The 25,993-nt window shown below is 39.5% G+C and overlaps 1 protein-coding gene across 2 annotated transcripts in view; it reads left to right on the top strand.

Annotated features, from left to right (window-relative positions):
• tox (thymocyte selection-associated high mobility group box) overlaps nt 1-25,993 on the top strand; it is a 59,705-nt gene that overhangs the window by 16,846 nt on the left and 16,866 nt on the right. The window contains exons 1-4 of one of the 2 annotated variants that reach the window (XM_044219334.1): nt 3,094-3,144; nt 3,659-3,721; nt 13,881-13,991; nt 20,012-20,287. In XM_044219334.1, the coding sequence (XP_044075269.1) occupies nt 13,965-13,991; nt 20,012-20,287 (303 nt within the window). In that variant the 5' untranslated portion in view covers nt 3,094-3,144; nt 3,659-3,721; nt 13,881-13,964. Of the gene's footprint in view, nt 1-3,078; nt 3,145-3,658; nt 3,722-13,880; nt 13,992-20,011; nt 20,288-25,993 lie in introns of those variants that run through there. The other variant, XM_044219333.1, reaches the window with a different exon arrangement.

The raw sequence follows: 25,993 nt of genomic DNA on the forward strand, positions 1-25,993 counted from the left end.
AATAATTAATGAATATTTATCAAGTCAAAATACCAAACATTTGCTGGTTACAGCTTTAAAAATGTGAGGACTTCTCCTGTCTTTTTAAATAGAATACTTTTGGTTCTTTGACCCTTTGCCAAACAAAATAAGCAATTTGAAGACATTCTCTTACATCTGTAAGAAAATAACGGTTAGTCGTAGCTCTGAAGCTGACTGTTTTTATGGTGACTTTTTGCTAAAAGCCCCATTTCCCAATAACGATCGATCTTAGTTAAGACCGTTTTGTGAGTGTTGCTATGAATGCTCTTAAATTTCTCCACGTCTCCCAAAGCCCCACTTCAGAGTGAGTTCCTGCATTAGCCATTAAGAGCTCCTTAATGTCAGCTGTCTGTGGTGCTGAAGATGATGCTGAATACACTTTAAAGTAACTTTGCATTTTTAACTTCCTGTAAGTAGTGCTATATATTAAAAATACATACCTCACAAAGTGTAAGTGTTGTAAACAACACAAAGATTTGTTGTTGAACATTGTTCAGTATAAAACGAAGCCGTATGTACAGTAAACATGCTGTAGCTTGGAACTTGAAAATATCCCATCAGGAAAGTGGCATTTTAGCCAGAAGAGATTAATATATTAGGTGAGACGAGGGAGAGGAGGACGAGGACGACAGAAATTCTGCAAATCAATTGTGGAATTTTTTTGTGTGTGTGTGTTAGTTTAGTTTTATTTTCTTATTTTCTAATTACTCATTATACATCAAAAGTTACTTAACAAAGAACAATGGCGATTGTGATAAAAGTATAGACTTAAAAATGAACAAAAACAATAAAACAGTTGCTCCTGCAGGTTGTGGAGCTTCTGAAGTTGCTCTCAGCCTCCTGCGAGTGTGTAGGAGGTACTCGTTAATCTACCATCATCATTACAAGAGTGTCTTCAGTTACAATGCTTTTGGGAATCACCTCTTAAGCGTAAGATGGATTTTTTGGGAAACGAGGTCCTGCTATGAAAGGTGTTTTCAAACCAGTGGTAGTCTAGAAAAGAGACAGCAATCTGCATGAACCCCAGGTCTGTGTGAACTTTATCTGAACTGTGCTGCAGTCAGCAGTACATACTGAAGCACTCCACTTCAGATTCAAGATGTGGAACACATCAAGAGCTGCAAATAGTCGATTAATCAATTAGTTGATCGACAGAAAAGTAACCAGAAACTATTTTGATAATCAATTAATTGTTTTAGTTATCTTTCAAGCAAAAATACTACATATTCAATACTTTCACCCTATCAATTCTGAGAATTTAATGCTCTTCTTTGTCATATATGATAGTAAAATGAATATCGTTTTGGGCTGTTGGTTGAATAAAACAAGCAATTATCTATATATATCATTTTATTGACAGACTAATTGATTATGAAAATAATCTTGTCATCTGGTCAGTCCAATCTGGATGGGATGTTTCCCTGTTAAACTCTAACACTAGTGTTCTCCCTGAGTCACACCGTCAAAGAGGAGACAACTCTTTTGACTGGAGCTTGGTTGTTATGATGAGCTCACTTTTGTAGTTCAAGTACAGTAATGCTTTGACTTTAGCAAAGCTAAAAACACATCGCACTAAGTTGTTGTGTTAAAAAGGATTGTGCCCAGTCTCCTTTATTTAATGCTCACATAAATATTTTGTCAAAAAGAGATATTGGTGCCAGAGAGTAATATACAAAAGGAGTGTGGTTCAAAGTTTTATTTTGAAAGAACTATTTAAAAATGAATGATTGACTAAAATGTGTTTCCTGGCGGTATGTAATGTAACAGTGGACAAAACGTAACCTTCATCATATCAGAAGGAGACAACATACTGCTTACACACATACGCAACATACACACTGAGGCTGCTTTTACTGTAGTCACTTAAAGTGAACATGTGTTATGGTGATATAAGCAGCTGTCTAGTGGTTACCTATGACATTCAAACCGTTGTTCTTCACTGCTGTAGGACAAAAACAAATCTATGGAGGAAGGAGAAGAGAAAGGGCCCCACAGGAGGAACTGGAGGGGAGATAAGAGAGGGAAATAAGGAAGTAAAAGTCTACAGTGCATACTAATAGGATTCATTGTGTACTATATTATATATATTATATAACAGTTAGTTCCGAACAAGTAATTTGATTGGACAAGAGGAATTCCATGAGTGCTGATATACAGTACAACAGCACTGGTACTTTTAACTATACATGTATCACTCTGCTTTGCAGGCATTCTAATAACCATTAATTACATTAACAGCGGTTAAATAAATATCCACAAATGAATGGTCGTCAGAAGGGACGGAGGAGGGTAACAGCAGTGCCCCCCTGGGACTAAAGCTGTCACAGATGTTACCCAAGGATGTGCAAAGACGCAGGGACACACACGGCCTGTGTGGAATTGTGGTTTATAGCCTATAATAAGTCGCGGTAACATAAAAAATATAAACAAAAACTTGCAGACAAAACTTGTTTGTCTTGCAGGTCTGAAAGCTTGCTAAAATGTTAGTAACTGGAGACCATCCATGGACAGCAGGAAACGATGGAGCACGAACTGTCTGATGAAGCTCTTAACGCATCGGAATCACACACGCCACCACAGCGACTGTCAACAGACTCTTATTGCACAATAAATAGAAACATACAGATAAATGTACATAGATACATAGTAGCTGGCCTGCGGTAACTCGTAGACCTACACAAAGTAGCAAGCTAGTGCGGGAAAATTTTTATGTGTTGCTTGGCAACAATCCAGTCCCGGTTCAGTTTCAGAGCTATTTGTGTTGGCGAAGCCAAATAAAGGATTAAATAAACAAACAAATCATAATCTGTTGTCGCTTATTGCTGTTAACTAATAAATGGCGTTTGTAGAACTGTTGTATAAAAGCAATATCACACTGGTATTGTCAATGTCTGAAGGAGATGGCAAACAGATAATGGACTAATCGTTCATACTAGCTGCTGCCCAGTAATCTGTTACCTCCATCTCTACTTATTATCTCCTTGCTGGCTGTTCTGTGTTTGCTGTGTTTGATTATAGTTTGTTGACATTGTTGCTCTTGCTTTTTGTTATCTCCAGCTGGATGTGGACACCATGTTCCTGAGTATGCCAGACGCAGGCCTTGACTTTGCCTCAACCAATCAGGTTAGTGTTTTGTGTGTGTGTGTGTGTGTGTGTGTGTGTGTGTGTGTGTGTGTGTGTGTGAGAGAGAGAGAAATATAAACAGAGTGAGTGCCTTTTGAAATTGTTTCTCTGACATTTCCTAGTTTCTAAGTGTAAATGTGACACCATCTCTTAAACAAATAAACAACATAAACACATACAGTACAGTGTTTTCCACAGAATGACAGGGTACCTGTAATTCTCCACCTTATTTTAATGTTTAATCAGAGCTACTTTAATCTGCTCACCTTGCTTTTCCCTTCAGTTATCTTTTTCTGTTCTCTACACACACCTGCTCCGCCCCTTTCTGTTTCTCTCTCTCGCGATTCCATTTTCACAGCAGCAGGTGAGCCGCGCGTGGAGGAGGCTTGTTGTTAATGACGTTGCCTGTCGACATGATTACTGTTGTCCTGGTCCGTGCTTGGAAAATATCCACTGTGTCTACGTCTTCTAACGTAATACCAGAGAATGTCTCTCTCTCTGTGTTTCTCTGCAGAGTGAGTGCGATTGTCAGTAGACCGCATGGAAGGAGGTAGAGCGAGGGGAGATCGTCCACTAGGTAATCGATCGCAGATGGCGTCGTTCTCTCGGACGGATAAAAAAAAAATGCTAAATGGGTCGCCAATTATACCTGGGCGGCCCGCCCAAGTAAAGTCTGTGTGGGAAACACTGCAGTATGTGCCATAACACAACAGATATATGGCAGGTGTGCACAAAATTCACAATTGAGTATTGATTGCCAGCAATTTTATTTACATTGTAGTGCATTAATGATACTATTTTATTTTTGTTGATGCTTTCTTTAAGATCATTTTATCATGCCACACTGTGTCTTTGAGCTCACCTTTAGCTATTTCAGTTTTCACAGTTGTTTCCAGTTGCATCAAATCAACTTTTCCTCCCATCCTATTCCACAAATCAATATCACTTACTGCACTCAACCTGAGGCACATAAAGCATTACAATGATTTTCTCTCTCTATGCTTTCTCTTGTCTTATACAAATAGAGAAGTACTTCAGTACTGCGTAGGATTATTGAGCAGTATGTGTGGTTTGCCAGAGGACTTACTTAGTAAATGCAATTCTGGCTTTTCAGTTCAATTCAATTTTATTTATATAGCGCCAATTCATAACAGAAGTTATCTCATTGCACTTTTCCTCTAGACCGTACTCTTTATAATATTATTTACAGAGACTCAACAAATCCCAACAAAAGTAGTTCCTTAATTCATGATGTTTGCAAAAAATTAACTATTATTTACCTTTAAAGACTTGGCAATAATCAAGGGCCAAATGATATTCTTTTCTCTTACACGTTTAGTTTTTGTTGATTGACTCTAAATTATGGCACAATGCAAATACCACCTAGAATTTTTTAAATAGTAGAAATGTAATTGTAGTGTTAATATTAATAAATTAATGAATATAGGAATGACAGCTATAGGAAAAATAACGTCAGTATTAGTAACAGAGCCAATAACTGTAGTAGCAGTTGTCGAGCAGGAACACGGGGGCAGCCACTTGCTGCCCCACAAGCACAGATCCTGTCTCTGAAGCTCCGGAGGCAGAAATACCTGCTGAAATCGACAGGAGAGAGGAGAGAAATGAGAAGGCACAGAACAATGGGAGAGAGAAGATGTCGAGTAACATGCAGTAATGTGATAAAAATGCATACAGAGGGAGATGATAGGATGGAGAGGGGGTGAAGGAGAGAGAAAAGAGGTCCATCATGGGAAGTCTCCCGGCAGTCTAGGCCTATAGCAGCATAACTAAGGGATGGCTCAAAGAGGAAAGTCTTAAGCCTACTCTTAAATGTGGAGATGGTGTCTGCCTCCCAAACCCAAACTGGGACCTGATTCCACAGGAGAGGAGCTTGATAACTGAAGGCTCTGGCTCCCATTCTACTTTTGGAGACTCTAGCAACCACAAGTAACCCTGCATCCTGGGAGCGCAGTGTTCTAGTCGGGTAATAAGGTATTATGAGATCTTTAAGATACGATGCTGCCTGATCATTAAGAGCTTTGTAGGTGAGGAGAAGGATTTTAAATTCTATTCTGGATTTTACAGGGAGTCAGTGCAGAGCAGCTAATGTTGGAGAAATATGATCTCTTTTCCTAGTTCTTGTCAGTACACATGCCGCAGCATTCTGGATCAACTGGAGACTCTTAAGAGACTTATTTGGGCAGCCTGATAATAAGGAATTGCAATAGTCCAACCTAGAAGTAACAAATGCATGCACTAGTTTTTCGGCATCATTTTGAGACAGGATGTGCCTGATTTTTGCAACACTGCGTAGGTGAAAGAAGGCAGTCCTTGAAGTTTGTTTCATGTGGGAGTTAAAGGATAAATCCTGATCAAAGATAGCTCCGAGGTTCCTTACGGTGGTGCTGTAAGCCAGTGCAATGCCATCTAGAGTAACTATATCTTTAGATAATGTGTCTCGGAGGTGTTTGGGGCCAAGAACAATAACTTCAGTTTTGTCAGAGTTTAACATTAGAAAATTGCAGGTCATCCAGGTCTTTATGTCCTTAAGGCATGCTTGAAGTTTCGCTAACTGGTTAGTTTCATCTGGCTTGATCGATAGATATAATTGGGTATCATCCGCATAACAATGAAAGTTTATGGAGTGTTTCCTAATAATGTTGCCTAGAGGAAGCATATATAAGGTGAAAAGAATCGGTCCAAGCACAGAACCTTGTGGAACTCCATGACTAACTTGGGCGTGCACAGAGGACTCAGCGATAACATGTACAAACTGAGATCAATCTGATAGATAGGATTTAAACCAGCTTAGTGCGGCTCCTTTAATGCCAATTACATGTTCCAGTCTCTGTAATAGGATGTGATGATCAATGGTGTCGAACGCAGCACTAAGATCTAACAAGACAAGTACAGACACAAATCCATTGTCTGATGCAATTGAAAGGTCATTTGTAATTTTCACCACTGCTGTCTTTATGCTATCATGCACTCTAAATCCTGACTGAAAATCCTCAAATAAACTATTGTTATTTAGAAAGTCACACAACGGATTGGCGACTGCTTTCTCAAGGATCTTAGAGAGAAAGGGAAGGTTAGATATACTGTAGGTCTATAGTTGGCTAAAACCCCTGGATCAAGAGTGGGCTTTTTAAGAAGCGGTTTAATTACATTTACTTTAAAGGATTGTGGTACATAGCCTCTTAATAAAGACAGATTGATCATATCCAGTAAAGAAGTGCTAACTAAGGGTAAAACTTCTTTAAGCAGCCTAGTTGGAATGGGGTCTAAGAGACAGGTTGATGTTTTTTCAAGCAAAACAAAAAAAATAGCTTCTAAAATGTGAGGATGTGCTGCTTTTCTTTGTTTTATGTGATAGTAAACTGAATATCTTTGAGGTTTGGACTGTTGGTTGGACTAAAGAAATGTGAAGAAATTACTGTCAGCTCTGGGAAAGTGTGGCTGCATTGCACAGACAAAATGATGAAGGAAAACAAATCTGTATATTAATCTATGATCAAATCATTATTCGCAGCCCTAGCTTGCATTTCGATTGAATGAAAAATGTATAGTAATTGACTGATCATTTTTATTTAATACATTTCCTTGAAACTGTCCAGAGTGTCCCAAATTAGTGTTGATTAAGGCTCCAGCCCTTTGAGATGCTAAACAGGATAAGAAGTGTAGAGAATGGAAAGATGGATGGAAATTTTCACTAGAGAACATTGCGTTCCTTGCATAAAATCAGATCTAGGTTTAAGTGTAGTTGATGGTGTATGTACAGCTGTCCTGTTACGTCACCTCAGTGTGATGACCAACGTATTAAAGATCAGCTGTTTTTAGATTACTAAGCAACAGCCCCTGAACAGCACTATGCAGCAAACACTGTTTTTATATGGCTTTGGGTGTAACTGCATTCACTATGTAGTTTCCAGAGGCCTAGTGAAGCCTCTAGAGAGTAAGATGTGTTTTTGTTAGTACAGAATTACCTCACAACCAAGCAAAGCCCATATTAATAAGAAACTCCACTAGAGATACATTATTCATAGAGTCCACTATAGAGAATATTGTGTGGTATAGGAATCTATGATTTGATGTTTTATTCATAGTGTTGTTCCATAAGAAGATGGGGAGTGGTGTGTGGAATAACAATTTATGGCTTTATTATTGAAGTACCATTTCTCCCACAAAGCCAGAGGTTGTGGATGAATGTGACCAATTTTAGTCCAGTCTGACCCATATCCTTGTCATTTTTTGAATTGTTAATGGAGCAGCAGTGTGATGTTACTGTATTAAGGCTGAAACAGGGAGATAGACACAAAGAGAGGGGAAACACTACTTTGAAAGTTAGAAAGGCTCTGTACTAGGGCTGCCCCCAATTAAAGATTTTCCTAGTCGACTAGTAGTCATTAGTTCAAGCCATTAGACGACTAGTCGTCGAACGTTTATTATATTAATTTAATTATTTAAATGTATATTTTTGGGGAATCAGAAAATGGTTTGAGTTCCAGGACTGAGAAAGAATGTTATAAGTAACATTATTAACACTGTGCTACATTACAGAGAAATACAAAATAAATATTAAATTTTACAAGGGGCACGAAGCGAGTCGCCTATTGCTAACGACAAAAGTGGTAATGATTCTGAATGTGTCGAAACAACCAGCAAGGACACTGAACATTTTGTAAATTTATTTCAACACAGTGTAAGATCACAGTCTTGTTGTTCAAAATATTAGAATAAATAACTTCCAATTTCACAAAAACAAATACTTGCGGACTTATCAATACAATGGATGATGTATAAAGTTACTTACAAATTAACTTGCTACAAACTTGCTCCTCTCCCGCTTCACGGCTCTCCTGTCCCCGTCTGAACACGCTGTGTCTTCGTCATCTAATCTGTACTATACGCATATGTGTAGTTTGTTGTTTAAAAGCCTGAAAACATGGTTTCACACATTCAGCCACATCATACAGTGTGTTCATGTATTAAGTTAACTTTGGTCTGCTGTGACAAATCCTTTTTCCTTAATAGAGAGACAGTGTGACTCTCCTGTAAAGACATTAAATACTGTAAATTCTTTCTGCAACACACACTGTGACAAAGGTGCTGACTGAAAGTTTGTCTTTTTAAAACCAAGGATTGGCTGACGGAAGTGAATAAGCCTCTACCTTGCGGTGCAAACACTGTACGATATTATTAGTCTTGTACGTACCTTAACCACACACGGCCCATTGACAATTCCATACAACTTTAAGTTAACAAGGTCTTTAATCATCAGACACCCTCGCCCAGCCGGGGGTGATCAGCCCCCCGGCTTGTGTCCAAGTGGCGCCCTGTTCCAGGGATCCACAGTCACCGTGAGGCCTTTTTAACAGCATCGTGAATGTTCTTGGTGGCTCTTCTGCACTGCAGTCCTTTTATTCCAAGGAGTTTGAGAGTTTGCTGTACAGAAAGGCCAGCAAAGCCCCGGCACCCAACTTTGACTGGCTCACAGTTGGCTCTCCAGCCATTGTTCCAGTACTCTGTAACAAGACTCCGATGTTAACACCATGTCTGGGCAGAGTGGAGTGGTTGTGATGTTTTCTGAGAACTTGAGCTACCTTCCTAGGTCGACTTGGAACTGCCAGTCCCGTGCGGTGGCAAGAAGCCCTCCAGAGGAGCTAGGCTGATGTTGTGCCTTCTCCCCAGCTCTGATGAAGGTGCCGCAACTGTGCCTGAGCTCTGTCGACAGCTTCCTGTGCCTGCCACTTCCTTCCTGTCTTTACAAGGATTTCTGCCGAAGCGACTATAACATCAGAGGAGTCTCGGTACATCATAACCTCCCTGGCTCGAGTGACTTTTAATTCCTCTGATAGGCTGCTGATGGGGAGCTGCAGCTTGGTGGAATGCCCATACAGGGCATTGCTGCTTAAGGACCGAGGGAGCCCCAACCACCTCCAGAGAAACTCTTCTCTAGGGCTGCACCCAATGATTCTTTTTTTATTGATTAATTAATACATTAATCTAATTACTAATTTATCGATTATTATGTTTTTTGTATTATTTGATTAATATAACAATTCAGCCAAAATAAATATCAAAAACTTGTCTCATAAATATTTTATTCCATCATTTTCTCTTAAAAACAAACAAATGTAACAAGAAACAAAGTATGTACTGCAGGACATTATTCTGCACCAAAAATGTCTATTGAAAATATTATATTTGAAAGAATAAATTAATATATTACCCTATTTCTAGTAGGTTTTTGTGTTAACTACTTAATTCACCACCTTATTTTAGTGTTTACTCACAGACTACTTTAATCTACTCACTTTGCTTTTCTCTTCAGTTCTCTTTTCCCCCCATACGCACACACCTACACCTCTGGTCTCTGCACTGTCGTCAGCATGATATGCAAATCGACGTGTTTCCGTAATCAATGACGACAATTACATCGATGAATTGTCCCAGCCCTAGTCTTCTCTAGTGCTTCCACTGTTGTCACTGGCACCTCGTAGTTTATGAGGGGCCAGAGTAGCCTTGGCAGGACTCCAGGTTGGTACATTGAGGCTTTGAATTTTCCTGGAAGCCCCGATTTGTCAATCTCAGTGAGCCAGGTTGTCAAGTCCCTCCTGGTTTGTTGAAGTGCAGCTGTGTCCTTCAGGGATCTGTCGAAGGTGTTGCTCAGGCTCTTGACAGATTTTTCTGTCACCCTTGGAATCTGGGTCCCTCCCAGCGTAAAGCGGAACTGGTCAACCACTCTTCCCTTCCTGGACTTGACTGGTTTAAAACTCATCCTTGCCCATGAGATAAGCCGTTCCAGCCCCTGAAGGAGCCATCTGCACCCAGAAACGGATGTTGCCGTCACCGTTAGGTCGTCCATGAATGCTTATATGGGGGGCTGCTGAGTACCAGATCTAGACATGGGGCCTCTACATTCCACCTCCGCTGACTTGATCATGTTCATGGCCAAAGAGAAGTGATACCGAGATTGTGCAGCAGTCAGTGATTATGCCCTTCTTGAGATGATGCCAGGAGGAGATTCTCAACCTGAAGTTGCTGTAATTGTTCAGAATGAGGTCTTGGATCATCTCTGGAACGTGGTGTCTTGTCAGTGCTGTTTCAACGAGTTTGTTCGGGATGGATTACCATAGACGTTGGTTAGGTCTAGCCAGAGTGCTGCAAGGTCTCCTCTGCTTTCCCTTGCCTCCTGGATCAGCTGGGTCACCTTTGTGCTCTAGCATCCAGTTATTCCTGGGACTCCTCACTTCTGTACTGAGGTGTCTATGTATGCATTCTTCAAGAGAAACTCAGTTCGACGTTGGGACACAATCTTGAAAAAGATCTTCCCTTCGATGCTGAGCAGCGAGATGATACGAAACTAGTCGACGCTGCTTGAATCCTGTTCTTTCGGTATCACACCCTCTGCGTGCCTCCACTGAGCAGCGACCTTTCCTGTCTGCCTTTAAGATCTTCCACTAGGAGCCTTGGGCACTGCTTGTAGACCTTATAGGGTACTCTGTTAGTGCCAGGGACGGAACTTGCTCTTGCAGCTTTGACTGCTTCTTTGACCTCCTTCAGAGGTAGCAGCATGAACTACTCAACCTAACTAGCCTGTTTGTGCCGGTGTTGTTATCTGTGTATGATGTTTTTATGTTTGTCTTTCTTCCTTCATTGCAGCTGTACAGCCCTCAATGTAACCTTCTCTTATCAGGGATCAGCTGTGGAGGGAATGAACAAGCAATTTATTTATTTTTTCTCTCTCTTAATTCAGTTCAATTCAGTTGGGCTTTATTGGCATGGGAAACAGATCTTAACATTGCCAAAGCATGTGTAAAATAAAAACATACATAAACAGAAGAATTCTGATATTAAAATATATATATAGACAAGTAAGCTGGGATAATAATAATAATAATAATAATAATAATAATACATTGTAGACTTGCAGTTAAAATACAAATACAAAAAGTGAAAACTAAACACTGCAACATATTTTTTTTATGAGAGAGAGTGTGTGTGTGTGTGTGTAGGTCATACACTGTCCCTAAAGTTGTGGCATGTTGATATATATTGGGCAGCAAGATATGCCCTGTCTCCTTCTCCTCGGAGTATTTTTAATGTTGAGATGTCATTTAGCTCTTTGAAATCTGAGATTACAGAGTTGAACTTGTTGAAGTAAACGTTCCTTATTTCATTGAATGTTGTACATTATAGGAGGAAGTACATCTCTGTCTCAACCTCACCTGTCAAACAGTGAGCACATATTCTGTTTTCTTTTGGTTGCCATGATTTTTTGTGTCTTCCTTTTTCAATTGCCAGTTTGTGGTCACTGAGCCTGTACTTGAAGGTGATTAAAAAATTTGTGCGCTCTCTTTTGAATGTTAATTGTCAGTGGGTATCTGCCTAATTCTGCTCTACATGCGTTTGTTGGTGTTTTTCTGTGTTCGTGTAAAATGTATCTGCAGAATTCTGCATGTGACGATTCTGTTGGATGTTTGTCCCAACGGGTACAGCTGTGATGACTGAGTGGACCCTAAACTTCACTATCATATGGTGCAATGGGCTGGATGACACTATCAAATATTTTAAGCCAAATTTTAGAATTTGAAAATTCTCTTCGCTCTTCAGGTTTTTCTTATAGTGCATTCACTGCCATGTTGAAACTCCCTGATGCTGTTATGGTTATACCAATGTACTGTAGGTATAACTCATACTATGTTCAGTGATATGATTATTAATGGTAAACTGGTATTTGTTCTCCTGGCATCTGGGGCATTTTTGAGAAATCATGACATTAGTTTTCTTCATATTTACTGCCAGGGCCCAGTTCTGACAGTACTTTTCTACTATGTCCAGAGACTTCACCTCTCTATCTAGGAGGGAGAGGCCAGGAGCAGCACGCTGATCCAACTGTACAGTTCATTTATATACAAAAGTTGGGCTCAAGTTGCAGCCCTGATGAACACCTCCTCTCTGGGAGAAGGAGTTTGTTTGTCTCCAATTTTTACAGCACATCTATTTTCCAAATACATTGATTTAACCAGATCATACATCTTGCCCCCTATACCACAATGTAAAAGTCTGTAATAGAGCCCTTCATGCCAAATAGATACAAAAGCTTTCTTGAAGTCAATAAAACAAGCAAATATCTTACCATTTTTTGTTTGGTATAGATGTTTGTTAATTAAAGGGTGTACGCATGGTCGGTGGTGCAGTGTTTTGGGAGGTAGCCAATTTGATTTTTACTCAAGATGGAGTGCTCTTCAAGGAAATCTAGTATTCTTTTATTTAAAATACTACAGAATAGTTTACCTAAACAACTGCGGACACAGATGCCACAGTAGTTACCAGGGTCAGATTTTTCCCCACTCATATGAATGGAGGAAATGAGCACTTTGCACCAGATGTCAGGAAAACATCCTGACTGCACATCTCTGGGGTGCTGCATTTGAGCATTTCATTTTTAATGCCTCTGGACCACAAGCTTTTTTTGGCTGGAGAGACTTTGTCTGACTAGTCTTCCCAAGTAATTAGGAAATCAAGGGGTTTTTGGTTGTCTTTAATTGTTTCTTCTAATGTTTGGAGGTTTTCTTTTATAATACATTGATCTGAATTAATTAGCTTTATTGGTATGTCTTTGTACAGAGTTTTAAAATGTGCTCTCCAGATGTTACCATTTTGGATGGGTAGTGCTTGTTGTTGTTGTTGTTGAAGTTGTTCCACATATCTCAGAATTGATTTTGATTAATGGCGTTTTCAATATCTTCAAGTTTCTTGTGGGTATAATTTTGTTTTTTGTTCCTAATTGTACATTTATATTTGTTTAAAATGTCATTGTACCTGATGCGTAAGGCTGGGTTGTTTGGTTGGCAATGTTTTTCATTTGCTATTTTTCTCAAGTCTTTTCTGATGGTCTTGCATTCTTGATCAAACCATTTGTCGGCGTTTTGCTTTTTAATAGGCTTCTGTTTTTGTTTTTTAAGGTTAACTTTAATAGCATCCTTATGAAATATCATATTGATATAATTAATAGCCTTTTTTACACCATCTCTGGTAAGGACATATTGATTTTGGTTATATACTGATATGTCATTCATCAGATCAGGTGAGTTCAAGGCCATGATGAATTTGTCTCCACCGTCTTGGGCCCATCTGTGAGTAGGGTTTAATTTATACATCTTGCTGGGTTCCCTTTTTGTATCACTCATTTGACCTGAGAGTTTAATGAACACATTTATTTAGTCCATTGATAGTGGAGCGGTCCATGTCAGTGATTGCATAGTCTACTACACTAGACCCAAGAGCTGAGGAGTATGTGAATCTCCCTAGAGAATCCCCTCTGAACCTACTGTTAACTATGTACAGGCCTAAGGCCCGACAGGGTTGCACTACCTCCCTGCCACTTTGGTTTATTTCAGAGTCAAGGTTGTTCCAAGGGGTGATGGTTGGTGTGGTCAGCATCTCCCTGATGTCTCCCAGCTCAGAGGTAGCAGGGGGGGGACTGTAGTAGTAGGCTGGGCTACAACTGCAGCATAGCTTCGCTGCTATTGAATGGGAGGAAGAGTGGGGGCAACTTCTGCAATATGGCTCCGGTGCAGTGGGTGGGGAGGGGGGCAAGGGGCAGGTGATTATTTCTCTCTCTCTCTCTCTCTCTACTCCTCTTCATGACCTTTTCATTTGACCTCTGACCTTTTCCTGGCCTCTGCATCCATTTGAACCTTTGTTTGTCTTTGTGATTCTTCCCACAGTTTCGTGTGCCACAGCCCCCTCACCCTCTCAGCAAGGTGACGCCACCCAACCCACCCTCACAGCACTGGAGGAGGGACACACACATGGCCGACACACATCGTCTGCCTTGGGTGAATGCAACACACACACACACACACACACACACACACACACACACACAGCATTGCCGAGGCAACTCTTAACAATGTTGTTTGTATAAAAAAGAACATTGATTAAATGCACCGAAAACCAGGTTCAGCCAGTATCATCCAATTGCAGAACAGGATGTGCAGTTCTAGTCCGACCTGCACCACCTGCCGAAAGTAAAAGCTTCTGTAACTTTGACACTTGTGCTTGCAATGAGTGTTACAACTGCAGTTTTTTATTTTTATAACTGCTACTTGCTCTTAATGTCATCATGTGACCCCTGTTTGGTTACTAAGAGGCTAGGAAGGCAGTCCTATCAAACTTTTATTTGTCCAAAGAAAAATAAAAGGCAAGGGATGCAGAGGCCAAAAGCAATAATAGAATAAAATAAATAATGAAGGTTGATTATTTTCTGTCTTAAATGCTGAATATTGGAATAATTACCTTAGGTGTTAAATATCTGTTGGTTAATGGTAGCTAACATTGGTGTTTCAGTCACAAGCTGAATTGTATTTCTGTTTTGAGTATATATATACAGTATATATCCTCTGAAGCTTATTGTGATACAATGATGTTGTATCAGTTACTTTATTACTTGGCTGTTGACGAGTTTGTGTGCTTTCTGCAAGCCGCTGTCTATACTCAGTCAAAGGTAAAAGAAGCATCACTCTGTAACTCACTCACTCACTCGCTTACCGCTGTACACCCGTGAGTGGACTGAGTGTTTCTGTAGTCCCAACAACTCCAACAGAGTGATACACCTTCTCTCTAGTGGATCGCTTCATGTCAATTTCAGAAATCACATTCTTCCAGCTAAACTTTCCTGAATATTATATCAATAATTTAAGCTTATCAACTTTATAGTTTTGAATCAGGACCTTCAGTATTTGGATAAAGTAGCTCGTGAAAAATAAGGTGTGCCAAATTTAGAAGGCTACACCTGTTATTTCAATGGGTCAGATACATATTTTATCAACATTTAGGTAAATATGAGTATGGTGTAGGAGCCAAATATGTTGTTAGAATAACCATAATTGAATTGTTATTCACTGTGTGTACATTCAGTGTCGCTGTGCTGGTCTCTGGGGCTCAGGTATACAGGTAGCAGGGTCACTGTTGTCGCCAGGTGTTTGACCCCGGAAGAGCAAAGGGGTTTTGACCGCTGGGGCGTTAAGGTTTTTTTTTGTCATGCTGTAAGTTGTGTGTTTGGTTTATCAAAGGAAACTGAAAAATGGACTGTATTCATCTTTACAGCAGAAACAATAAAAACATGGGATTGTTATTCTGCCTTTGAAGAACAGCCTGGAGATTTTAACACACAGCAAATGGTAGTACAATCACATCAGACTAGAGCAGAGCGTGTCGAGCAGGTCACTCCTGGGTTGAACATCTCAGTAGCTTACAGTAATTGACTGAGCTCCTACATATGGGATCAGAATCGGTATTGGAGATACTTAATATTAAAAGGACTCTGATTGGGATCAGGGTAAAGAAAACTTGATTGGGACACCCCTAGTGTTTCAGCTTCCTGAGTAAATCAAAACTAGCTTGATTGGTTGTCTCCCGGTTGTCTCTCCCGCCCTTCAGAGGACATTTGTATAAAGTTGAACCTGTCTCAACTTCTCTAGGTCGCGCTGTGGGACCACTTTTGAGTTTTAAATGGCAGCGGCCAGGGCCAGGAGGTTTTTTTGGAGTTTACCTTCACAATGAGTGGCAACTTGTTATGCCTCTAGTGTTTGAGTCCGTATGTATAAATACTTTCCCCCTTGTGGAGTATCTGTAGCCTGCTGTGTAGTCTGTGAGCGAGTTTGTTTGTGAGTTACAAACCACTTCCATGACCATTCCATGAGCATCTAAAAAGCTTTGTAAGCTTTTGCAAAGGGTCATCATCTTGTGTGATTTCGTGGTTACGCCATGAACTTTTTACAGAACCCGACTGTGCTTTGCCTGGTCTGAGCAGAGGAAACCCAAGCACAAATCATAGTTATCATTCACATGAAATATGTCCTGTGCCTCAAACACATGCATACACAGCTCTCTTCACACTTTGGAACACTCAAGTCCACGGAAAATCTGAAGACCAAAATACCAAATGGGTGCAGTTGATCAAAAAATCTCTGTTCATCTCATAATAATGCTGTTTTACTAGTACGAGGCATAACAATGCACATATACCTCCTTAAAAATAGATCCTTGTATCATGTGAAAGAGGTTCGTTGTTTATTATTAGAAGCTTTGACCATGACCCAAGATTTTGTCTCCCTTTCACATACACCACACTCACAGAAGCCAAACATAAACTTGTACTTCACTAAGGGCTTCTCTCGCTTACATTTTATTTAAGTATTTCAAATTATTCCTAGTAAACACTCTGCAACATTGGCAACGCACCACATTTATCTTTACCCCACACTGGTGTGTGGATTGATCTGTCTAACGCAGTTAGGAAAATTCTGCCATGTCAGTGGATTAAATATCAACTGTGTGAGTGGGTGATAAAAGGGACCACCAAAATGGTTGAAGGGAATCTCCCAACTCTTACCCACACTTGCATACATATACACTCACACACACACATACACATTTTTCACATTATTATTCTGACAAAAAAAAGTTACAGAGTGTATATATATTCTCTCCTGCACTTTCATGCATAAAAACATGTGCTGCCCACTGTCTATCTCTGTCTCTGTCTCTCTCAAACACACGCACACTTTCTATCAGACATTATTATTTGATCGCAGAGAACAGCGATGAAAATGGAAAGTGAGATATGTCAATCAGGCATTCATCAAACACATACTGTACCTTCTGTGCAAGTGTGTGTAGCAGTCCTCAAAGACTAATTTTATAATTATTCATATATGTCTGTCTCTTAGGCTAATCAGCATCTACAATCTATTTAAAATGTCCATTTCCTAGAAGAGGGACCATACTGACAGAGAGAGGGGGAGGATTTACATCATCATTGCAGCTGCAGTTTTTAAGTAGACAGACATTACTCTACAAGGTATTTAAATCCTCAGATCCACAACTACTGTATATGGATACTATGTACTAATGTGCAGTAACACAATATAACATACACAGATGGAAGAGCATACAGCAACTGGCCCAGATTTCTCAAATTACCTATACACAAAACAGCAGATGCAGGTAAAACATCATATGAATTTGTCCAGAACATTTAAATATACCAGCTATCCTCATTACAAGTTAATAATTCAATTATGACAGAAATACATTTAAATTTTAGACAATTCCAATCTAATCTAATGACTATTAGATACCGTCACATATTAGTTATGTACCCATTCTAGAGACATTTAATCACCATTCTGATGATAGAAACTGATGTTGATGGTCACACATTATTCATGTCCAACAGACATATGTGCTTTTTCATATTGTATGAAATAGTCATGAAAAATTGAGTTGTGAGAAATGTGTAATGTGAACACAACATGTGTGAAAGGACTTAATCCTGACTACATTAGTCTTTCTAGAATCTGCCAGTGCACAGGGAACAGGCTATTGTACTGACATGAATGGAAGAGCAGAGAGAGAGAGAGAGAGAGAGAGGAGTAATTTATGCAGAACTTGAAGAAATGATAAAGAGAGTAGACAAGGGATGGAGGGAGAGAGAGAGTGGCAGACAGACAACAGACAAGCAGTGTAATTTATGCAGAGCTCTGAGCTCCAACAGGAGACTGTGTCTAAGACCATGAAACTGACTGATGGACTTGTTGGTTTGTCAGGGCCTGATAAACACGGTGTAGTAAGTATGATGTTGGATGCACAGCACAAGACGCCCAGGCCCAAAATCACATGTAGTAGGAGAAACTGGTCAACCACAAGGGTTAACGTTTTGAAACTGGCTGACTTGATGGATGGCTCTACAAAGAAACCGAATTACTTGATTCTGGATTGCAGAACAGCACTAGAGAACTTGGTGGGTGACAAAGAAACATTTCATTTATACCTGACTTTAGGTCATATATGATACAGTAATATTTTGATATTTAGTCATAGCCTTTAGTGATCAGGCAATAGTTGGATAGCACCACATAAACATAGGTGTAAATGTATGGAAGCAAATAATGGCCATAAAGATTTGAATCTTAAAAGCACCTGATGGATTCCATCCAGGCTCAATTGCTTATACCACCTTGCTTCCATTTCCCTGTCACTCATTACTGAAGCAAAATCACTGGTGATTGGGCCGCTCTTTGGATCGAATGCACCACTATTATCCTTGGTGTGATATTCAGTCTGAATGACACATCTTGAATTTTAGGATCTCAATCTGACCAAGCAAATTTGAGCAACCAGATTTTTTTTACTTAACGTGAAGCTTCTTGAATTGGAGCAATTTTAATATCGTTTTTGAATATTGGGTACTTGAATTTGTGAACTCTAAAAAATATATGTACTGGAAATAATGAAATTGCAAAACTTGGAATTGACTATTTAAAATTTCAAAGAGGGGAATTCAGACCACATAAATTCAGATGTTTTTTAAAGTCAAATATTCCAGTGCTATAAATTCAGTGGTACTTAAATTTCAACATTAAGATTTCAGTATTGATAAAATTTCACAGTTAGTATTCAGTAGCTTGTAAGATTCATACATGTTTGGGACTGATTCAAATTCCAAACCCACTCGCCCAGATGACTGGAGGTGGTCAGGGCTGAGGAGAGCGCTTTGCAGAGAACTTTACAGACATCGACTACATCAGAAGCATCCATATGATGTAATAGTCTGTGGTCCTGTAACCCTGATGATGACAGTTGAAATTCACTACAGTATGTATACAGTATGTGGAAGCTGTGTAGCACTATGAATAAATTGCAAAAACCTGGTTCTAATTGCACCAAAAAATTAGAACCAGGGTGCGGACAACAGTGATAATGCAGGGTACATTCCTTAAATTAGAGGCCAAAGTTACATGTCCTAATGGGTGTCAGATCCCAATACTAAATGACTGAACTGTCTCTTTAATATATTACAAAGTTCTTTATGATTGTGATTCATAGAGGGAAAAATAATCAGTTTGCTCCTGTCAGGTGTCTGCGCATTATGAGTGGTGAAACTATCGACTCAAACTGTGGTTTACCACAGTGGCTGTTAATTACATAGTGAGCATATACATCACGTAACTTGACCCCTAACTCATCACTCAGCTCACAAGTCATGCAACTCATAACTCAACGCTGCATGTAGGTTTGAGAAAAGAGTGCGAGAGAGATGAAAGAGAAATCAAGGATGAGATTAGAAGAGCGACAGAGCAAAAGAGGGATGGAAGGAGATGGATGGTGAGAGATGAAGAGCAAAAGAGTACGAGAGGGAGAGACTGGTGTGGCTAGCCAAGCAGAAAAGGCTGTCAGTCTCTATAAAAGATCTCCTTTGTCAGATTAGTATGAGAGGGCTTCTCTAACACTGCCTCTCTCTCTCTTCACCCTCGTGTCTCTCACTCTTCTCTTGCATGATTCTCTCACTCCATTTCCCTCTTCATGTCTCCTTCTCATTTGTCTTTGCTCTCAGAATAATTCATTATCATATACTATACTATACTATCATATACGGTACTGCTACTGTTTGTTTTGTTGTTTTGTTTTTTTCTGGGAATATCATTAGTGATAATTAGTCTTTGATAGGAGCCCTGGCTAAGGAAGAATGACTACATGACACAACACAGAGCTGCAGTTCAGACTGGATTCAGCATTCCGGGGTAATGGTGATGGGCAGTTTTTCCATCTCTTCCATCTATTATATCTGACAGTAATGTTTCATGACACTTCGGTCTCTTATAGTGCCCTATGTAATTCTTATTGATTTTCTCCAAGTTGTCACTCTGCTGTTGACTTTGTCCCACATCAGTGAAGAGTCAGTAAGGAAAACAACAATGTGATAAGATTAAAAATACAGTTTAGAGTTTAGAGTTTTATGGGCGTCTTTTATTGTATTTTCTCCAATCTTGTCTTTCCCTCTGTCTCTCTTTAGTCATATTCAGTGGGTGGGTTGGGCGATGAGGACTTCAACATCCCACCCATTATTCCCCCCACCCTGCCAGACCACATGGTGCCCCCCCACCTCCCCCACGATTCCCCCTCTGGACCGTACCACCTTCTGGACACCCCCTCCAGCTCAGCTCCACACCACCCCTACCAGCTGCAGGGCATGGATATGCCTGGCAGACAAGATGGAGCTGCTATGTTGAACCAAGATGGTGGCACATTCAGTCCGAATGGCGGCCCAATGACCAGTACTCTGTCTGTGGTAAGTGGTCATTAATAAATGACACATGTTAATGGCAATTTTGCTTTAGTAATGAGTGACAGGGAAATGGAAGCGAGGTGGTATGCAGTGAAATTTGAAGGTTGCATTTATATACATGACATTAGAAAACATGACCTTTAGTCTGCTAAACCATGAAAAACTACCCATACTTAAAGATCCCTCCCAGACATGTTTTAAGAAAAAATACTCTGCTTTGAATGATAACACAAAAAAGTTTAATTACCTTGTTAAAAATTCCTAAAATGATATCTACTTTTTCTCTTTCATTGAAAAATCCAGAATCTATGAATATGCAAATATTGTTCATTTCAAAAGTTTAACTGCTGTCTTCTACTTCACTGAAACGTCCATTCTCAGTCTCTCTGCACTGGAGGTTTCAAGTTTCCACATCACACTTGTGTAAGTGGCATATTGGACCACGACTGGCTTCCAAACTTTCCCCCTTCAGAACATGAATGTGAAAACTGACGTCTACAGACATTCTGCACAGTGAAGGTCAAACAGCCAAGTGAAGGAACAATAAGAAAAAAACATTTGAGTGGAGGGGGGCTTTAAGAATGAGAAAAATGAAAGTTGTCCCTAGGGCTGTCACAATCATGAAATTTTAGTTGACGATTAATTGTCATACAGATAATTGCTGCCCATAGATTTATTTTAAATAGTTTGTTCTACAGCTGTTGTGTAGGCTGCCTACCTAATGTAACATAAAAAGTGGTTCAAAACAGTTAATGTAGAAGGACGCTTGATTTTATTTTCAATTGTTAATATGCACCAAGCCATGTTTCCATCGAAGCATCTTTATGCAAATGTATCTGATTAGAAAAGCTGGATGGAAGCGACAAAATTCGACAAAACTTCTACAATTTCACTAAAAAGGTTTTACATTCACTTGAGGTTTTGTTTCCTTTTGTCGATAAAGAATTTATGCAACAAATAGGCTATGGAAACGCTTTTGTCAAATAAATAATGATGTTGCGAATATTACATGATTAGCTGTTTGGTCTGATTACATTGCACAACAATTCTAAACTGGGTTTAAACATGCTGAAAAGAAGCTGCAAAACACTGTAAATGATCTCCAGCGTAACTTTCCCCAGAGCTGTCAATCGCACTGCTACACTTGTAGGAGAGACTCTCCACTATAAATAAAAAGACACGTTTTTGGCACCTCTCTGTCATCATCTTGCTTCAGAAAGCAAGAAATATGGTCTCATATGAGCTGAAACAAAAAAAAACGTGCCCAATAGCAGTAAGGTCAAGACAGCCAAGCTCTTTTTGTCCATGTTTTTTTCCCTGACATTGGAGCCTTGTGCTCAAGTAGACTTTATTTGCGTCAACCCAGCTGATGGAAACACACCTAATTCGCATTCTGTTTGTTGCAATATTTCTAACATTAGCCAGGTTTCCATCCACATGTAGCACAACGTTTAACTGAATTTACAGAAAAGTGGCTAAAGAAAATGCGAGTGAATGTGTGGTTCAATCCACAACCATTATGCAAATATTAGAAGTTGAGTACATCAAGATAAACAGTTGGGGGCACTAATTCTCCAGTCAGGTGCCATTAAACCATTGCAGAAGAAGAGGGCACAAGAAGATGATGTAATTAAAAGATTGCCAGTGATTCCTTAAACAATGGAATTCATTGTGGGAAAACATGATGGATATATGGCATTTATCATTTAGTGCATTTATTTCATGTACTTCAAATTCCCTTGATTGTGGAATCTAACGATTGTGCAAAATGACGCGGTCAGCTCAGATAATCGCGATCAGGCCTAGTTGTCCTGCCCCGTTTGTTTTCAGACTCTAGCAGAGTCTACACATGTCCACACAGTCCTTAGAAGAGGTCTGTTACACAAAATAAATGACACCAGTGTTGACTGACCACAGGAGTGTAGGAGTTTTAAAATTCTAGACAGAAGAAAACACCTATCGTTCTCAACCTTGTAGTACGAATTGATATATCTGCAGAAATACGTTCCTTTTTTATCTTCCTTCAAACGTTTTCAATCTAAAATTTAAAAAAATAATGATAATAAGTTTTGCATTCCTCTTGCTCTACTTTGCATGTTTGTCTTTCATTAATTTATGTCTTTATAGAATTTACTCAGAACTTAATTTCATTAAAGGTGGATTATGCGATTCTAATCTAATACAGTCTGTTTGTCAGATTCAGTGAATATCTCCTCTCGGTCCGCTAGCTGTCCGTTCAGTGTGAGCGCTGAAAAACCTCTGGTGTTCGTACTCAGCCCTGGCTCTGTGAATGGGAAATAAACAAAGTGGCTCGGACTGGGCCACACAACACTATTCCAGCCATGATTTGTGCGTCAGGTGACGTTAAATGACTTGTCCACCTAGTTTGCCAAGATCTGCTGCTGTTGTGATGTTAGCTATAGCAGCAGGAGAGTTGTGAGCGTCGCTGTCTGGAGCTGCTGTGCTGGCTCTGGGAAACCGTCTCGTCCTCTCTGGATGTTAGCTTCGCAGCAGCAACTGTAGGGACAGTTTGGTAACCCACAACCTAGCTAAGCTAACACACAACCTAGCTAACGTTAGCTACATTACTTGCTGTGTGGTCGTTCGCTCTACATCATACCCCAGCATACCCCGCGTTTAAATGAAATCTGTTTAGCATTTATTCAAAATGCTGAACTTTTTCCAGTCACCAAAAGTTTCTAAATCTTTGCTTAGATGAGAGACAGCTGATCAGAATCATTTGACAGGTGAATGATCTCTAAGTTTATGTTCTCTAAAGTTAAGATTGCTTAAAGGGGCAATATGTAATATTCGGCTAGAATTTTAGCTTAAAACATAAAAACAATTGAACTAACCTTATCAACAGAATGTGGAGAAGTAACAGTTATGACGTCATGTGTTGTGTTGCAAAGATATCAACTGAAATTAGCTGACCTGCTAGCCGCGGCCCGTCCTGTGCTGTAATACCACTTGCGCCTCCGGAGGCGATATTCCGACAGTACAGCTCAGGTAGTTCCAGCTGGGAGGTGTGTGCGAGCGGCGAGTTCGCTACGTTACACAAGCTCTCTTAGCTTTTTTAGTCTAATAAATAAACAACATAAACTCACAAAATGTCAACAAAGGAAATATTCTTACACCTATTTACCTTAAACAGAAAAATACAACCGTACACCTTCTGAATTCATGTTTCTCACATTGTTAAACACACTTCATTTAAACGCCGAAACAAAATAAAACTCACCAAACCCGTCTTGGTTAGTCTTTAAACTGTTCCAACAATCACCAACTCTGGTTTGGACTAAATAAATCCTTAATCCACCGAGTTAGATGTGAAAAATAATCCGGCTCTACAGGCTGTGGCTGCCTCTCTGATGCCCGACCTCCATCTCGCTCCTGCCGGCTTGGCGCCTCTCCTGTCCTCGCCCCCTATTGAACTGGAGTATGAATTTGACAGGTGGAGAGTAGTCTCAATTTTTACATATTGCCCCTTTAATGTTTTGCTGAACAGTAACAGTGAGTCAATGGAAGTTAATTTGTATATCACCTTTCAAATACGGAGGCAATTCAAAGAACTGTAAGGTAAAGGAATTCATTAGAACAACATTAACATAAAAATACAATGAAGAATCAAATGAATTGAAATAGAGTGAAACAAGATACAATTACACCATACAAGAAATACAGTTTCAGTGGCGTTAGTAATTAGTAATCGAGGGCACAGGAGAACAGGAGAGTGCTAAGTATCATTCCGAAGGGAGATCTTCTTGTGGATTTACCAGTTGGGTATGGTTGTCAATAATCCACTTCTGTGCTGTCGGCCTCCTCGTAGTTCTTAGATGCTGCCAGAGGCAGTGTGTTAAGCAATATTTGGCGATATTCTGTGCATACGGATGGACAGCAGAGGAGTGCGTGATGTTGTAGGAGTGATTTTAGACATTTCTATGGAGGCTCCCCAACGCGAGGAAACACTTTGAACAGTCACCTTGGATTGGATTTACTTAGTGGAAGAAAAACTGAGGATCTCAGTGAGTCTTAAGATTTGAACTGACAGCCAGCAGATATAGTAACTATATTCTTTCATATTTTATTCAAATTAACTGTGTGAAATAGGACATTACCCGGGGCAGTGTTATTTGAATCATGGCAGTTGGTCGATGTAACATTTCCACATATTTTAAGTCTTAATTTCACAGTAAAGTGAAAGTCTGGCTTTTAGCTGGGACACGCAGATGTGGCTGACTGTTTCATACAGTAAAGAAATGAAAGCTTCACTTCAGACTTGTAGTTACTCCAACTGTCATAGAAACTGTCATAGAGTATTCATCGGGGTGGCAGAGGTATATATGTGTCAGTATCTGTAATAAAGATTTCTCTCACTTTATTAAGAATGAAACTTTCTCACCTCCCACTCTTGATCTTTGTCTGTTCTCCATATTAAATGTACCTGCTATAATATTAGCAGTATGTAAGTGTCAGTTTGAAACCTCATGATGAGCTCTCAGCCTTGACTGTGTAGTTGAATTAGAATGACTATAAAACATAACATAACATTTTTAATAACTTTTAATTAAATTCACTTAGTTAGTCTGTTAACTGTGTAACCATGGAGATAATTATTTTAGTGGCCTGAAAGCTTTTTCTCTCTGTCTGTCTCAGTCCTACCTTTTCTCTCTCTCCTTCTCTTTACCTCGCTTTTATATTCTCGTACTAACATTCATTTACTGCCACTCAATGAATGATGGTTGCCTAGCAACCATGCCTGGCTCAGCCTAATTGGGGTGGGTGGGGGGCTAGAAAGATTCAAGTTAAAGTGTGTGTGTATTATTCCTAGAGGAGACAAGACTACTCAGTTGCAGTTAATACTGAGATCTTCACTGCTCTGTTTAGATTTTTGGCTGCTGTTTGATTGAAGGTTAATGTCTAAAATGATTAGCATAAAGACTTTTATCCATATCACCATTACATTACAGTTCTGGACACACGGTTTGATTTTAAAATCAAATATCCACGAAAACAACTCAAGTTTAAGTCGTTGTCCTAATTAAAGCTGCAACTATTAGTCGATCAGATGAAAATTAGTCAACAAGTATTTTGATAATCGATTAATCATTAAAAACAAATGTTTGAGCAATAATGCCAAATATTTGATGCCTCCAGGTTCTCATATTTGAGAATTTGTAGCTTTTCTTGGTCTGACATCATAGTAAATTGAATATTTTAGTGTTTGGACTCTTGCTCAGACAAAACAAGACATTAGATGATGTCTCTTTGTGCTACAGGAGATTGTGATGGGAATTTTTCAGTGTTTTTTGATGTTTTATATACTAAACGATTAATCGAAATAATAATCAGCAGATTAATCAATGATGAAAATAATCATTAGTTGCAGCCCTAGTTCTAATAATAAGACTTTTGAATATCAATATACAGATGGGTGACAAATGAAAAACCCACATGAAGTGTCTTTGTATGGAGTCAGGCCACCACGAGCCTCCAGAACAGCTTCAGTGCTCCTCGCCAAGTCTGTGGAACTCTGTTGGAGGGATGAACACCATTCCTCCACCAGATATTTCCTCATTTATATACACAACCTTTATTTAATCAGATCATCATTGGGATCAAGAGAGACCCGAGAACAGCAGATAGAAAGAAAAACATAGCCAGACATAACTAAAGGACATATAGCATCAGAGACGGTCACAGACATCA

This window comes from Siniperca chuatsi, linkage group LG13 (assembly GCF_020085105.1).
Source record: "Siniperca chuatsi isolate FFG_IHB_CAS linkage group LG13, ASM2008510v1, whole genome shotgun sequence".
Lineage (NCBI taxonomy): Eukaryota > Metazoa > Chordata > Actinopteri > Centrarchiformes > Sinipercidae > Siniperca > Siniperca chuatsi.